Here is a 17,896-nt window from a genome sequence, read left to right on the forward strand (position 1 = left end):
CCGTATCATTCATAACAAGTTCCGTAGCCTGAAACCATCCTACAGAACCCTGGCGCGGCTCCACTGCGCACCAGGTGTGGCGCAGCTCTTGCCAGCTTTCAGGCTCCCAGTTGTTATCGCAGCTCCCCACAGCCAGTACGCGCGAAGGGATCGTACGAGCCTGTGTTTTGTTTTGTCTTCGTGATAAATGCTCTAAGGTGAGTACTGTAATTGAGCCTTGAGTATGCTTGATCATGTTTTGGTCGTCTATGTGGATGTTGATGTCAATATTTTTATGTATCGCTTAAGCTTTCATAAATGTGTAGACTTTATAGTTCTTACGCTGGCGTAGTCAAAATCAATTGAATTGACGGAAAGTCTGACTCATTACAAGGAACGGAAAACTGATATAGAACTTAAAACATAACATTATGAATAAAAATAATAAACTTACATTGTAAATATTCGAAATGACTCTTGTTAAGTACAACAATAAAACAGTTCGCTATATAATAAAAAAGATTAATAAATAGATTTTTAGGTGAGTACCCATTATTAAAAAAGCTACATCCAGTAGTATGTTTTATGGTTTGTCTAAACTTTTCAGTAAATAGTATTAATTCCTATATTTGTACCTTTTGGGCGATAAAGAAATATAACGATTTATGGAAGTGCGTACATAATTCCTTGTAATAGATATGAGTATACAAAACAAATTAAGATTTTATAGATTTCCAAATATTACATTAGGAAGATATTAACTGATAATGGGTAGTTTGACAACGTACAAGTACGTTGGATACAGCTAATCATATTAGCAAAATACCAAAGCGATAATGGCGAAAAAGCTTTTAACGGAATAAATCCACCTATCTCCTCAATTTGATAACGTCAATATCCTTTTATAATTCGGAATGCTTTCGCCAATGTTATCAAAATGGTAATGTTTTTCTTACGATTTTAGAGATAGGTACTTCCTATGGGGTCATCGGAATACCTGTACAACTTATTAAAATTGAATGTAACCTAAGTATTTTGATTATAAATAATGTCTTCTCCAAAGATTTTGTCTTTTGGACGTCTTTCGATTATAACAACAAAAGTGAATAAATATTAAAATGTGTTTAAATATTTAGCTTATAGCTAAACCTAACAGTAAATAACTTATATTGGAACCTGATACCCGGCACCACTCATATATAAGTATTTAAGCAGTATGGTTTCCACCTCAGACAGTTTTATTTCGAAATTTCTCGTACACATATCGTTTATGTCAATATTTTTATGCAAGCTATTGAAGAACATAGAACGTGATTTTTATAAATGGCGATGAAGATTTTTGATTAAATAAGTACATTGGGGTTAGCGCCCTTATAATTTTATTAGTGTGCGCTAGAAAATAAAAAGCCCATCATTTTTCAAATGAATGTAAAGTGTACTTAAATTTTAAAATATCACTTTTCATAATTATAAATAACTGATTCGTGCAAACAACATTCTTTGAAGTGTAACCTAGTCATACCTAGTTTTATTTTCACATTGATCCTCTTGAATAAGTAGATATACAAATTTGTATACCTATTTACTTATGCAAGAGACAATATTATTATAATTACGAATGATTTTACTGATTGAAGTTAATGAATGTTACCAATTTAATGTCATACGAACATAACTTAATAAAGGAATACCTAACTATAACGGGTGAAATTCATACTCAAGTGTGAAACAACCTACACAGCGTATATTTTCTAAATATAGCACTTCCAATTATTTTTAAAACGTTTGTGTGTTATACAATAAAGGAAAGCTTTCGACAATACATTTTCCATATTAGGGCACAACTACAATGGCTGGGCTGTATCCGGTGCTCGGGTTTATTTTCTGCGAAGCTTCCCGCGGAAACTTTTCCTTATTGAACGGATGTGAAGGTTTCGATTCATTTAACTTGTTTTTCTCAATGGTGAATACATCCTTGAGTTGTTTTATGGAACGTGCCTTTTATTGGCTTATCAATAGTACTAATGGTTTGAATCAATGCTTAATAATGTTCATACGAAAGATCTATTATACCCAACATAGTATAATCATCGTTTTATGTATATTATAATTATTATGTATAATAAAGTGTTAGCCGGTGTCATTTTTAGCTTTAAGATAAAGCGGTTAGTTTAATTTATGACTGAATTGGAATATGCCAGTGCCTTCTAACATTTCTTAAGCGGAATACAGCAATGTAGTGACCACTGTTACTTAACGGTGATAATTTATTAATGTTATGGGTTATCATCTAGGATCTAAGCAATGGTTACAATTTTGGAAACTCAGACATATATGAGTAGGTATATCAGGCGTATTACAGTTGAATATTATCTTTCAATAAATAATAACCTTTACTGGGTCTTCTACAACAATTTTAGAAGGAAGTATAAATTCGTGCACATATTTACAAAACTTCATTATAATACAAAATATAGGTACCTACTTGTTTTCGTCTACGGGCAGACAAATTATAATAAACATAAGGACATTATCATAGATAAGGAAAAATACGCGAAAGAAAATATATCGACATCGACGCGACGCAAATAAGGTAATGTGAATCCTGTTTCCTATAAATCGTTTAGCCGTAATGGAGGCGGAGTTATCGACTCCCAGAGGGAATCTCCTTGCGATGTACCAACTTCTATCCGACTTATTTATTCGAGAACGCATGGTCTATATTATTTTACTTATAAATAAATACAATGTAATTTATTTATTTTAAATTAGGAACTTGCAGTAAGGAATAATTGGAAACTCAACTTATTTCGGAAGATGTAAGCGATATGCTGAACATTAATTAAAACTTTTTCGTTCTAAATGTTTCTTAATTAATTCTTAATTCTCATAACTTTATTATACATACGAATAATACACCTCAAATGTTAATTATACTTGCAGAATAATCTGAATCTAAAAAGTATCAGGGTAACCGAAAGTTCTATTGCAACTTTTAAATTAATACTATTATTTGCGTCTAATCAAGTTTTAGTGGTTTCGTGGGCGTCTTATTAAAAATAACTTACCTTTATTTTGTTAGTGTTGCAACTATGAGAACCACATGGGTGTGGCTAGCAGCCGCACTGCTGGTGGCGTGCTCCAGTGCCGACCGCGGCGGCTCCCTGCGCGGCGCGCTGGAAGCTCTCCAACGCCGTCAGCGGGGGCGCGTCCACGTTCCCATCGTCCCCCCTGCCGATTACGATGCTCTGTATGAGTTTGTACCACCACAAGTACAATACCCAGGTACATCTTGATCATGTACCAACCATTTTTAGTTCATCATATTTGCTTAGACCATTACTAACACTCAAGTTTATGTTTTTCAGAAAATGACTATGTGGACGTCGAGGACATCAACGACGAACAATCTCCTAAATATATCGTCAAGCTCCTAGACGATAACGAGAAGCCGTCCGAGTCCTATGAATATAAAATAATTAAGAAGAAAAACTCTCGTTTAGACGCCTCCGGCGACAAAAAGGAATCAGCGTTTCGTGAAAGAAGTCAGCATTCTGATAATGATAGGTTACGTGATTTGTTCATGGACAGAAATGAATCTGAAGAGAAAGAAGACGCGCTTCAAGATAAATTTGAAAATGACGCTGAATACGCGTTATTATTAGGTCAACTTTGGTCGAAATATAAGAATAATCGAGTTCACTCTAACAACGTTGAGAATGCTCCCCAGGGTGTGGTAAAAATGTACAAGGAGAAAATAGTTAAGAAGCGATATCCAGAAAACTGGGGACCTATTGCGTTTAAGAGGAAGCGGAGTTCAGATTTAGATACCGAACGGTCAGAATATGAAGGGGACAAAAAACAAATTGTGGAACCTGCTGAGCCTAACGATAATGCATACGAGGTGTCATTCGATGACAAGGATGATATGGGTGAAGAATATGCTATTGCTTTCCAACCACTGGATGACGAGAACCTTTCCGACCTTTCAGATGATGATCAGTATGCCTACGATAGCATTGAAAAACGCTTCCCTGTCACAAAACGAAGCAGTGGCCCATACAATTCCAACATGCAAAAGAAAAGGTACATTCTAAATCAAAGCAAGCGTGGAAGTACTAAGACCTTTAGGAGCAGCGCTGGTACTGATCCTAAAATTATAAAGGATCTGTCGAAGATCTTTGGCGATTCTGAATTAGAAATCATAAAGACACCGGTGAAGCGTAGCAGTGATCATGACGATACTTCTCATGTCAAGCCGCCGGTATTGACAACAATTAATAATAATACTCATGACCATAATAATGTTACCCATGATGACGACAGTCATGAACAACATGGTCACAATATCCATCACCCCGGCTTTTCCGGAAAAGAAATTGACCACGAACATGAACATCATGATCATGACCATGTGCACGATGAGACGGACAAGCCAAAAACCATAAAGAAGAAATCTATCGATTGGTCTGACTACTTTGGTATCGATAAACGTTTGAAGAAGTCAGTTTCATTCGTAAATAACTTAAGCCAAGATAGACTCAAGAAACAATACTTTGATACTTTCAACAAAGAAGTTATATATCCCTTGAATTCCTTTCGAAAGCATACCAATGTTAAGCGAAACTATGCTCAATCGAAATCTAAAGAAGAGAGAGAAGGTCAAATAGACTCAACAAAAGCATTAGAAATTCGGGATGCTAAACGAAATACGGCTTCTGACAGTGAATCCAAATTAGACAATATTGATAAGAAATTGAGAAATATGGAAGGGCTGATTGTTGATGAAGCTTTACATTACTCTACAATCGGCGAACAGCTCGACTCGAAGGAAGAGCAAGAAGTTAAAGAAAAATTACTCTCACGACTGGCAGCAGCTTATAGCTTGGAGAAAATGCGAAAAGCTTTAAAAGAATTTAAACAAAGCTTACAAACACATAAAGCTGCTTCTGGTATGAAGACGTCGGCTGATAATGATGAGGTCAAAGATAAGAGAGTTGCAATTAAAAAGGAAAAGGCGTTTACCAACGACATTTCAAATTTTAATAAGGATGATGCCAAAGAAAACGATTTTGAAGATGAGCAAGGCGCTGGACATTACTTGAATGGAAAAATTGAAGAACAATTATCTGAAGGGTACATGGGCGGAAGTGGAAGACATCGGTCACCAGTTATGTCGACAGGTATAATACTTTACCGAATTCTCACGTACACTATCTTGATGCTTAGTTCAGTTTATTTAATTTACCTAATTATAATTATTGTTGTAGCGGGGTCTGGTGGATCGTGCCCGGTTTTGGCGAAGATTATGCAAAGATGCCGCGGGGTAGATCTGTTAGCTGGAGACAGGGGACAACTGTTCCTGCCGCTATGCAGTCTTCATCAAATCTGCTACTTATGCGTAAGTTATAATGGATTTGAACATAAAATATATCAACGTAAAATACAACATATTTAACATACAGAAACCTTTTTAATCCAACTTTAAAATATTTACAGGGGGAGGCTCCACCAACCACGTGCGACTTGGTGTTTCTCTCTGAAGCGGATACTACCTGCGAGGGTGACATGAGCTGCCAACGAGCTGCGCGATCGGCCCTTATGGCTCTTCGAGAACTCCACGACAATCTGGCTGATGAACTTGACGGAGAATGCGAAGCCAGCCCTTGCCTTCCAGCTACGCTCAAACTCAACATCGGATGGCAAAGAGCCCTTCAACGATAAGCAGTTAAACTAACAATCTTCTATGCGTATTCACTTTACGGGCAATGCGAATCTTGGATCATGTTTTTTCGGATATATCGAAAAGTTATGAGCGTTCCAAAGCTCGAACGTGTAACGACTCGGCTATTCGATACACGACTACATTAACCGATAACTGTATCGTGGTAAATTGATTATGGATATTTTGGATTACTTGTATTTTTTCTAAATATCACCTTATCTTAAATACCATTCACGATCACTTAGTGTTGATGTTGAAGTAAATTTTTAATGATTTTATCCGTACGAGTCTAACCAGCCATAGACGCGTAGGGATATGCCAGTTTACAAATTTTCGTCCCAAAAGGACACCATTTGCTGAATAACATTTATTTGCTATAGTTATTTACGCGAAACTCCTACGCTTTTATCGTTAAATGTAATTTAAAATTATCTTTATACTTAGTGCATTATATGGAGGTTTTGCTATGTAATGTTATTGCATTAAATTTATATTTTTGGTGGAGCAATCTGTTAGCTCTAGATATGAATCTTGGGGCGAGACTTGAAGGGATGGTTTGGGACAGCGAAGTCTGTTCATGTGTGTACTGTGGTGGAATGTTAACGTTGTTGAATATTTACTTACATATACAATGTTTGTTTAAGTGTGTCAACGTAATCTAAGTATTACCACTAATTAAAATACTAAATGTATGATAAATGTACCTATGTATCAGCATTATTAAAATTTTATCTGAATATCATTAAAGGAATTTTGAATGTACTAAATAATATATACATAATATATAAACTGTTCAAGCATAAATTGTCTAAAAACATAGATTTTGACTCATTTTACTTATACTTATACAAAAGGTATATTATCGTTTGTTGTTTGAATAGTAAAAAATCTATACTAAACACGACAAATAAACCTACATTGTGAAGGACAAGGACGATAGGGAGACGAGCTATTCGCTTATGTATTTTGAGAGTTGTTCCGAAAATAACGACATCTAAATTTTGACATACTATACGGAACTCGAGACGACGTAAAGCACAACTTAGCACTCTAGACTATACTAGGACAATAACATTTTTCTTTCTCGTGGCTAAGGTCATGTCTATCTATAAAATTAAATGCTAGGAATCCATTTTCTATGTCTTCCGACGATATTTGGCATCAAAATGACGATTTTTGTCTCTGAGCGATAGAAATTCATGAATCTCCCATATAATGTTTACATGTTGTCTTTAAAAATTTAAAAAAAAATAGTCGCGTTGTGTAGACTATAGCACGGAACTTTTTAATAAACCTAGACACTAGCAATGTAACAAGAAATGCTGAATACGTAGATTTTAAATATTAACTTGAATGTTATTGCTCTATTCGTAAAATGTTCAAGTTCATGATAATACACAAATATAAATGTTTTCGAAATTGTTCGTTTTATTTTTTGTAACTTCATTGATTGCTTGAGTTCCTCATATATAATTTGAGTTAATTATATTTACGTGGTCAAAAAATAATTCTAGTACTGGCACGTTCATTTATCTAATTTACATACTTATTCTACATATCAGATGCATATTTCACATTCGGATCTCCACATGGGCAAATCTCCTTAATAGGCAGTTTACTTTTATTACAAATCTTTAGACAATTAACTTTCGAAATATTCTAATAATGGTTGACAATTTTGCTTATACTTAACATTTTTGAACATGCCATAATAAATATTGACAAATAAATTTAGGTAAGAAGAACATATAGTGTTATTTGTTCTGTCCCTATAGGGTACAAACAGTAGGTACATTAAAAGACTAAGATATCGTTGTTTGTAATCTGTTTATCTACCGTAAGGCTGTATAACTTGACCCGTACAAATACAAATATACAATTAATATTTTTATTAACAACAAAAAATAAACGAATTAAAAAATAAAAGGTGTTACGGAAGTCTCTTGAACACTTCAACTCGCACTTGGCTATTTTTGAAAACACATGACCACCGAAATGTTACAAAATACAAAGTATTAATATAGTGTAGGTAGATATATACAAAATGCACATACTTATCTATACTTGATACCCAAAGTAGATGGACACCTTTATCTCTATTCTAGATACAATATGTCTGGAATTGTTAAGAAGTTATGCGATAAAAATGCATACATAGCGTGTCCTATATACTAATACTTTAATCATAAATTGGTATTACCAGTACCTGAGGTTAAACAGATAGTGAACAAAACAATTTTGTACATACGTGCGTTACACCGATAATAATGGAGATATATCAATTGATAACTCCAAGTGCGAACGAAACACGTCACTATCGCAGTACCGCGTTGTCCTAATAACAAAGAACATCTAATTACATTGTGTTATTGGTTTTTATTAAAAAATCTAACATGGATGTGGTAAAAGTTCGTAAAGTAGGATACGACAATCCAACGGTCACTGATGGTAAGCTTTTACTATTATTTATGTACACTATAATGCAATATTTCGGGAATATTGTGTATTTATTTATATTTACGTACATTGTCATATTTGAAACAAGATATTTATCGCTGGTTTATCTATACACCTAAATAAAAAGGATTATAAGTAGTTATGTTTTCAAAATAACAACATAAAATTTTAAAATTATCAAGTTAATATCAGTCTGTGCAACAGATATTGGAAATGGATATTGGATATCTCGTATATCGGTCTTCATCGATGTGAGAAACCTCTCTATTTTAATATAACATTAAGAAAAAAAGGAGAGAGAAAAGTTTTACGGAGGGAGCTGTACCTATATGCATAAATACTAAAAAAAAACCATAAGAATGTATGCAGAGAGCCACGCGTGTTAATAATTAACATAAATACCTACCTCAACAAGTACAATCCAAGGAGAACAGATGTCTTTTAAGTGCAATTTTTATTACATGTAATATAAGTAAATGTACGTACATAACGGCATACGGATCAATTGTTACTGCAAAAACATGTATCTTTTCTCGTAGGTAGGTACTAATACCTATCCATATTATAAGATAAAATAAACTCTATCAAGTTTTATAAATTTTACGTCATTTTTTGACTGTTGATTAAGTACAGTAACAATAGGTAGATATACCTACTTTAAAAATATGCACAGCTATGATTTCCATTGATGCATTAATGTAATTAATTTCAAGCAGGCAGTACTAAAAGTAAAAAATATTTAAATTTCCTTATATATAAAATACCTGTAATAAACACATTATTTTAAGGTTCCCGAGTTAACACAAGAGTTATTTGTTTATGAAATACACTTTTTTAACACGCCGTGTTAATTCCATTACAGATGATGATAGCAACTTGAGACCCGATCTAGTTATAAGTGTACAACCGCCATCGTTTGGTAAGTATTCAATTTCATTCCAATCCATCATTTCTTTTCCACACGAGTACCGATGCATTGATTTTGAGTAACGATTTAATGCAGGACGTTTTCCAAAAAATCTATGGCGTTTTTTACGCAACTAATTAAGAATTAATACTGCATAAATTAGGTGTATTAATCACGATCCAATACAAAATCTTGAAAATACTGCTATGAAATACCTATTTGTAATGACAGTGGTGTTGTCATAGCCTCATAGTCTACAAAAAAATTACACGACACGTAAATTGCTCTTAACTCTTTTCCCCCACAATAAGTGCAATACCTATTACCTACAACAATATCATAAGTATTTACTTTTACATTTCCAGGTGGAACACGAGCTGAACTGCCGGTGTCTACTTTAGACTGGCGGAGCAGTAACCGCGGACAGTTCATACCCATGCACGGCCTAGATTTCCTTATCGGTGCCTCCAGCATCCAGATACGACAGACTGTGGAATTAAATGACCGTACGAAAATTTAATTTTAACGGCTTTCACACCTACCTTTTATGTAGTAACTTTAAAACCTTAGCTATCCAGATAATAACGCTACTGTAGCTGAGCTCAAGTAGGACTATCTGACTAAGGATTGACTACAGTACTTCTTTAGTCTTTGTTAAATGAAAAGCTCCTTTACTACTTAACTATAAACAGTTAAATATGACTCTCTCACTGCTAAATATGTTATATTATATTACAGTAACATCAAGAATAGATTCAGAAAACCGATACATAGTGAAGATACCAAACGGAGAAGCGTTGTACATAGCGAGTGAGGTGTCAAGTTCTACCCAGAGGTGTTTGTGTGGCACCGGACGGGCGTTCGTGATGCATCTCCATGATAACACGAGGCAGGAGGCTATGGTGCTGGAGAGGCGGCTTGCTGCCGCATCCTGCTTGTTTCCTTGTAGATTACAGGTTAGTGGTATTGTGTTAATATATTTTTTTTTAATACTGTACAACCTACTATGGATGATTTGACGTCGAATGCACGATTTACAGCGCGATTACAGATTTAACAGCGACTCTACAATATCTTTATTCCCGCCCGAAAACTTGGAACTGTCAATTGTTTCGACGATCATTTATGTTAAATTTACCTTCGATTTACTTATGGAGAATTTTTGACGCATTTTCAGAGTAAAATCCTTGTACTGTCAGTAAAAGGTTTTATTTTTATATCGAAAGCTCTATTCAACTTTGTTATAAATAAAACGCAAGTCTTGACATACTTATTTGTTTACGTTTGATGACACAAGAAATACGTGATGAATAATGAAGAAAAAACGTCAACATTATAGGAAATGAAAGTAATCACACCTCCAGGGGACTACGTGGGCCGCATACAACAGCAATGGACTTGGGTAGTGCCGTACTACTTAGTTAGGAATGCATGTGATGACGTCATTTTCGTCATTGAAGGACCGGCAGTGATAAAAAGAAGTGCATTGATGCTCTCTGAATTTAAGGTAGTTATGCTCATATATTTTAGAAATATACCAGAATTTTGGCCACTTACACGCCCTTACCATATTAACGCACTATTATAAAGAAAAAAACACATGTGGTAGTGCCTCCCAGCTCAGACCAAGGGCTCTACTACCTTCAAATTAATTTCATCATTCATCATTCATCATTAATTCATGCCAAATACGAGACAGCAATAAAAAGCGTGATAAAATAACTTTTGCGCCTTTTGCCAGATATTAACTGCAGATGGTCTACGAGAAATTGGTAAAATAGCCCACGGCTGGGACCGAGAGCTCGTCAGCTTCACCACGACCGTTATCTTTCCGGAGACTACGGCGCAACCCAAATATAAGGCTCTCTTGTTGGCTGCCGCTTTCCTCTTGGTAACTCTTGTTTAATAAACAGCTCTTTCTACACTAGATAATACACGAAAAATAGTCTCATATGGCATTTACTGCCTAATAAACAAACACTTATGCCTATACTGATCAGTGATCATTTAATAATTAAGATTTCCGTCTGTACGGCAAATTCTGCAAGTCAGACTAATATAATAGCACGTCGTCGTTTTAATCATTTCACTTTGTTTGTTTCAGGAATACACGTATTTCGAAAGGGCGAAATCAAATTGTTTAAGGTGCAATTGCTGTTAACACTCCATATTGTACCTGTTTTTTTTGTACTAACTACATTATATTATAATATACCTATTTTTTATTCTTAAGTTGTTATTGTATACTAAGTAATAAAAAAATAATTTTATAAAATTGTATTAACTTTTAGCTGCGTACCTATTTAGGCTTCATTATATTAACTAAATATGAAGTAAAAATACTATTATTATAACAACATTACATTTTAAAAATAATGCTCTAGACTCTAGACTGTAGATGATATAACAATGTCGTTTAAGTACTTTGTTAAAGTATTTAGTTCAATGACGTCTAATTTGTAGCACTGTGACGTTATAAAAGATAGGTAGTATTTCTTTCGCTTAATATGTTTAATAATAATAATGCGACATAGAACGTAACAAACCACATAATGATTATTTATTCTTAATATTCTTTATACTTAGATAGTTCAATTCATAAACGTTAAAATACAATAAATTATTACCTCCATTGTCAATTTTATTGTTATGAAAGATTGTCATTTTTCTATGACAATTTTAGTCAAAATATTTCTATTACTTTCAAATTTTCAATTTATTAAAACAACTGTCGATTTAAAATAAAACATCATGGTAATTACTGTAAGCCCATGTGAATTGCCGAAGACGAAAGCAGAAAAATCTTGGCCATATGTTCAATATTATGTTGGTGATAAAGATAAGCAACAGAGGAAGAATGGCGAAGGAGACAACTGCTGGTCTGGTGCTAAGGTATTATGTATTCATTTTTTTAATTTATTTACGTAAGTAATTAGGAAATTGGGAAGAGTAACTCTCAATCTTTTAATACCCTTACGTCCTTCTTTATTAATCTATCTGTACAACGTTTTGCTTATCAAAGATCGAGATTTGTCTATTTGTTTCAAATTTCTTGATTATTCTGCATTATTAATAACAGAACAAATTATGTTATGTGTTTAAATCTGAAATTGTTACTACAAAACTATTTATTATAATAATTTAGGTACATTACTTGGAGTTGTTGACCTCCAAAGGCTCATAGATCTAGTAGATAATTATAATATAGGTGTTATTCGTCTAAATCCTTTCTCATCTTTCTAATATTTTTTATATTTATCAGTCATTGGAGAGGTATACCGGTCATTTAGTTCGTGACACTATGCACGGAGAAGGTAAATATCGTTGGCGTTACCTTGGACCCGATGGAACTTTTGGGACGTACGAAGGTCACTTTTTTAATAATCTACTCCACGGATATGGTTCTATGTCATACGGGGACGGAGAAGTGTTTAAAGTAAATTCTATTTTTCTATTATTACATGTAAATTTTCAATAGGTATGTATAATTTGCAATTCTTGACACCATTGAAATTCTCTACCAGAGCTCTACCACCAGCAACCAGTAAAGTGTAGTATATTAACCATTGTTCCCATGCTTCCCATGTTATAGAGAGTTATGACCCGTAACCAATAATTATACAAAAGTTTAGAAAAAGAGCATTGTATTAGATTTGATTTTCCCGTTCTGCCATTTCTGTCACATCAATAACTCCCAAATTCGTCGCGTCAAAATACAAAAACAACTTTCCTTTTGTAAAATAAATTTCTTTGTAGGGCATTTTCCATAGCAACATGCGATGGGGGCCTGGCATTGAATCGCATGCGTGTGTTAAAGAAGATGTTGGCTTATGGAATGGAAGACAGTTAATAAGATTATGTTGGCGGCCATTTGGACCAAACATTGTACCAGATTTGATGTCTTCTAATATCGGAAGAGACGTTGTGAAACCGCATCGAAAGATAATGAGTAGCTCTGTAAAAACTGTTAAGTAGTCTTTGTTGTTTTATTTCGGTTACCATTGTCATCATCATCTTAATCATCAATCAGCAATATTCCTCACCCAAAGCACAATTTTGCTTTTCAATTAAGTACTAGCAATTACCTTAGTTTAAACTAATCACGTTACAAACTTGTAGAAATGTAATGATACTGTTCTGGGTTTCAGTGTTTGTTTGTCTTTATGTAAGTTTGTAATGCACCAACAATAATGAAATTGGCTTTATGGGCCTCGGTTTACTTCTTTAATTATTTAATGATAACATTACAGTTGGGTAAAGTAAACACTGCTTTGGAGCTTCTAAAACATCATGGAGCAAACCCACTAACCGCAGTTGACAAATGGGCTAAAATATATCCAACGCATTGCACAGACATGTCCAGTGCTCTCTGTCATACTGAAATGTTTGAACATGAATACTATAATGGAAAGATTTATACTTTAGAAGAATATGTCGAGGTACCGGAGAGTATAGAGGTATGTAAATATTTCACACAGGGTGATATAATGTAGGCTACGCCTATTTTTTTTTACTTAGTTTTAAAATTAAAAATACGTCTTGTGCTAAGTGCTTCATTTTACTGGTTCTGGTACATACACGAATAGCAACATACTAACTAATGAAATAACTTGATATAAGTGGAATCTCTGTATTTCGTATTTAGGTTTGATTATAGTCTTCTATCAGCCAATACTCGTAACTATGCAATATCACGTCGAATAAATAACTTTTATGATTTCTATACTACAAACATATTTTCCAATTACATATTTTTCAATATTTTAGAGTTAGAGTTATATTTTAGAATTCGTCGGAAAGCACACAAGCGGTTGGTAATTTCTACGCTTGGAACAACAATGATATAATGAAGCACATGATGAGACACTGTTATAAAAATGAAAGTCAAAGAAATTTATTAGATCTGGATATATCAACGATTTTGTCTGGTCCAAGATCACGTTTTAAACCAGCTGGTCAACATGAAATAGACAGCCGGTTTGTATGAAATAAATCAATATTACTTAAGTGTTGTTTTATGAAGTATGTTTACATTAAATATAATATTTTACTTAGCACATTATTAATGGCATGTTACTTGGGGCACATCTCGCAAGTTGCTCAACTAATAAACGAAAAGAAAATCCATCCTGATATTGCAGATGTTTTGGGAAATACAGCGGTTATGTATGCCACGGTTCGTATTTTATTTTATTTATTTGTCGTTAATCACATTGTCTTTAAATGTTATATTTTTAAGTTATATCCTAATGTCCTGTAGTGTGGTGAAAGAGCTGAAGTCGTACACTTTTTGGTCGAAGCTGGAGCTAATGTTAATAGCTACAATGACTCGTGCTGTACACCTCTAGGTGTAGCATTAATTAAGCTTGTTTGTGCCCAAAAAGAAATACCAATAAATTCTATGCTCCAGGCATTACTACCAACATACGTTGCACCTCCGTCTTGTAAGTAATTTATAGATTTATATTGTATACAATTCTATAATTGTTTTACTAACATGGGTATAATTCTTACGTAATAGCATCCATAGAAAATGTTTTTGAATGGTTTACATCACGCGAAACACAGACTGTGTTACCTAGTATTGGCACAATGTTAAATAAGAGTCCGAGCAAAACTACTAGGAGTTTGAGCGCGAAGAAGATTAAATCATTGGCATCATTGAAAGAACAACCAGGTGCAAAGAAAAAGGCCGAACCTGCGCCTCCAAAAGTTCCCGAACAAAGTTCCGAAGAATCCTTTTCTGAAGATAAAAGAGTGTACAATAACATTAATCGTGAGTTTTCAATTAGAGTTAACGATGCCTATCAAGTGATCAGTTTGAATCCTGTCCCGTACTTATTCGAAGTGAATGATATGGTCAAAGAAGTGGATGCTAGTGAGGAAGATCATAAAAAGGTACCCGAAAAGAACCCCAAGAAAGCAATATCTAAAGTTTTAAAAGAAGCAACTAAACCAAGTAAAGACGCAATGTGGCAAAACGATAAAGATGAAAATAAATCAGTCGACAGTGCTGAAAAGCAGAGAAGAGACTCGTAAGATTATTTTCCATACATTATAAAATTACCTAATCTTTATTAAATAACGTGGCTATATTACTAATGGCACATCCTTATATTTTATTTTAAAGGCTGATGCGTATAATGGCGACTATATTTCAATTGCTATGTGATGGAGCTGATCCGAAGTTAGTAAAGTGTCCACAGCCGGCTTTATTTATTGCAATAATCTCTGGATCGTCGGAGGCCGTAACACATTTAATTTGTTATGGTGCTGATATTAACGAAGTTTACCCTTTGGTAAATTACTAACTATTATTCTCTTATTTACTGAAATAGTCAAAATATTAATATTTATTTTAATTCATTGTATAATTAGGTCTTGGGCTACACAGCCTTAGATATCGCCCTATCTCAGCCATTTACTTACGATAATTTAGAAATAGTCAAAGTGTTACTAGAACATGGGGCAGACACGCAACATAGACTAGAATATGATACTACCAATGAATTGAAGACAGATGTCTTGGGGCCGACTCTACTGCATGCAATACTTGCACGGAGAACAGAATGTGAAATTGAGGAAGAGGTAACCGAGATTGATGGATTTATATATTTAATTTATATAAGGTAACAGATAAATTAAAGGATATATTATATATAATCAGGAGTATGTCGAGTTTTCAATTCTCGTTCAAAATATGTATCAAATGTAATATTATTTTTTTATAGAGTTGTCAATACATAGAAAACTTTTACAGCATTTTAACTGCATTATTTCATGTTTTAATTAAATCACCTGTGAACTTGAAATATCATGAGCTTAAATGTCCTTCGTTTAATCGAATACACTCTGTAAATACATATTGTAAGATATATTTATATTTGTGAATTTATTGCAGATACGCCGTGAATTATTAGAATTATTACTTGATTATAATTGCATTCCAACGATGCAGTTCAAAGGAAAATCCGCTATAGACATTGCTATGATGAAGAGTATGGATGTATTCGATATATTTATCAGAAACTCGAAAACTAATCTCAATTCAGTTATCAATGACCTTCACCAAAGTGTCTTAGTTAAAATGTTTTCTTTGCCATTCTTTAAAACTATCGGTGGAACTGTTAGATTGCAAAAGGTATTAAGTATAACGTTTATGATTTTTATTTGATTCCATTAAAATAGAATATCCAGCAAATAATAAACGCAATTAAGCTTAAATGTAATTTAACGTGATATATAGATTACAGATTTACTATTGTTTGGAGCGAATCCTCTCGTGGAATGTCAAAACGGTGAAGAAAAATATGAAAACATTTTTGTATTCGCTAAGAAAACTTTATATGATATAGAAGGGAACCAAACGAAATCAGCCACTCCTACTGGTACTGGTTACAAAAATTTTTCTTTTCTATCTCTCTTTTTCTTTCCTGCTCTACTCGGTCTGCTTACCTCAGCACCTGATATTATGACTTCAGATGCGGTATTAAATTAATAATTAAAATGTTTATGTACTTAGGTCCAGGTGGGAAAAAACTAGAAAAGACGAAGAAAGAAGATAAAATTTCGACAAAATCCCTGGGTAGAATGATAGATGATATAGGCGAATATAAGCAGGCTGTCGATTTAGTAACAGAATGTGCAAGGCTGTTGCATATTAGGTGGCTACAAGCTGAACTAATGAAGGAACTCATTAACGTCGTAAAAAAGTAAGAAATCTTTAAAAATATATATTAATTAGGTACGTGGATACAAATTATTCGAAAGTAGATATAGGGTGCTAATAATACAAGTATATTGTGTACAAAAATATTATCAATTATTATATAAATATTTTAAAATATTTTACACAGGTACAGTCACCGCCACTGGAATATGATTCTTAAAGAACTCAAATGTAAAAAGAATATTGGCTTATGGGTTTTACCACAACGTTCCTTAGAAATCTGGAATATTCTAGCAAATGCTAAAAAGAAAGCGTATAGCGATCGTCACATTTTAAAACATGTACTGAACATTGTACAATTTTGTTCGTACCGAATTATGAACGCAATCTCATTCCGCAAACCTGTAACTGTTATTGAAAAGGAAATTGTAGAAAAAAATACAAGTTCTCTACTTCATGACCAAAAAGATTCTGAATCATTGAATTCAGAGGTGCTGTGGAAAAGATGTTACGTTAAACCAGAATTAATTACAAATGTTGTAAGTATTTTACAAATAATTTAATTTTTCATTACTTGTTATTAAGTTTAACATATTAATTTGCTGAGTTTTTAATAACTTGTTAGTGTCTTATACGGACATGGTAATATTAGTTGATATTTTTTCAGGGTAAAATATTCAACGTGTGTTTTGAATGTGCTTTGCCTTTAATAGAAGATAAAATAACCTGCATTTCATGCAAGCTTGTTTCTTTCTGTTCCATTGAATGCATAAAAATAAATATAAATAGAGTTAATTGCCATCCATGCAATCAATTTCTAAAAGATAAATATTTTTCTAGCAACAGTGACAGCGTTCCACCAGATTTTTAAATTTGATAGAATTTTTAATTTATATAAGTATTTGCCTAATTTACTTAGGCAGGTACCTATTTAAAATGTGTGACTTGTAATTTTTTTAATACATATATACGATACTTTTCTTTCTAAAAATTAAATAAAACCTTACATTGTGCTTTTTATTAACTATACTTTGTAATACACAAAAGATAATTTATATTATCTTAATTATAGAAACTGATCTTGGATGCAAGAGTACCAACAAACACTACAACAGGACAAATACTTATATATTTAAATTCCTTTAGTACTTTGGTTTAT

The 17,896-nt window shown here is 33.4% G+C and overlaps 2 protein-coding genes across 2 annotated transcripts; both read left to right on the forward strand.

The window, feature by feature from the left end:
- On the forward strand, positions 1-11,319 carry LOC140748098 (uncharacterized). The gene is made up of 13 exons (XM_073080817.1): positions 1-197; positions 3,062-3,264; positions 3,348-5,162; positions 5,250-5,380; positions 5,479-5,701; positions 7,480-7,489; positions 8,052-8,152; positions 9,024-9,080; positions 9,434-9,574; positions 9,807-10,024; positions 10,408-10,575; positions 10,810-10,959; positions 11,173-11,319. The coding sequence occupies exons 2-13, from the start codon at positions 3,072-3,074 to the stop codon at positions 11,227-11,229; spliced, it is 3,264 nt and encodes a 1,087-aa protein (XP_072936918.1). The 5' UTR covers positions 1-197; positions 3,062-3,071; the 3' UTR covers positions 11,230-11,319.
- A 447-nt stretch (positions 11,320-11,766) lies between these two features.
- Positions 11,767-17,745, forward strand: LOC140748712 (ankyrin repeat and MYND domain-containing protein 1). The gene is made up of 15 exons (XM_073081569.1): positions 11,767-11,960; positions 12,331-12,504; positions 12,825-13,034; positions 13,319-13,525; positions 13,855-14,045; positions 14,124-14,244; positions 14,329-14,512; positions 14,590-15,103; positions 15,199-15,367; positions 15,447-15,656; positions 15,970-16,209; positions 16,315-16,456; positions 16,591-16,780; positions 16,925-17,276; positions 17,405-17,745. Exons 1-15 carry the CDS (start codon positions 11,820-11,822, stop codon positions 17,606-17,608), a joined length of 3,249 nt encoding a protein of 1,082 aa, XP_072937670.1. The 5' UTR covers positions 11,767-11,819; the 3' UTR covers positions 17,609-17,745.
- The last annotated feature ends 151 nt before the right edge of the window (positions 17,746-17,896 follow it).

The sequence above is a fragment of the Epargyreus clarus genome, unplaced genomic scaffold (genome assembly GCF_041222505.1).
Source record: "Epargyreus clarus isolate Ecla_fem2 unplaced genomic scaffold, WU_Ecla_fem_2.2 ptg000003l, whole genome shotgun sequence".
Classification (NCBI taxonomy): domain Eukaryota; kingdom Metazoa; phylum Arthropoda; class Insecta; order Lepidoptera; family Hesperiidae; genus Epargyreus; species Epargyreus clarus.

Excerpts from the sequence above, each read along its gene's own strand:
- LOC140748098 (XM_073080817.1), top strand. The coding sequence starts at position 3,072 with ATGAGAACCACATGGGTGTGGCTAGCAGCCGCACTGCTGGTGGCGTGC. Across the intron at positions 9,081-9,433 it reads TGTACAACCGCCATCGTTTG|GTGGAACACGAGCTGAACTG; the intron begins GTAAGTATTCAA and ends TTACATTTCCAG. Across the intron at positions 10,025-10,407 it reads TGTTTCCTTGTAGATTACAG|GAAATGAAAGTAATCACACC; the intron begins GTTAGTGGTATT and ends TCAACATTATAG.
- LOC140748712 (XM_073081569.1), top strand. The coding sequence starts at position 11,820 with ATGGTAATTACTGTAAGCCCATGTGAATTGCCGAAGACGAAAGCAGAA. Across the intron at positions 14,245-14,328 it reads CAGCGGTTATGTATGCCACG|TGTGGTGAAAGAGCTGAAGT; the intron begins GTTCGTATTTTA and ends AATGTCCTGTAG. Across the intron at positions 15,368-15,446 it reads TTAACGAAGTTTACCCTTTG|GTCTTGGGCTACACAGCCTT; the intron begins GTAAATTACTAA and ends TTGTATAATTAG.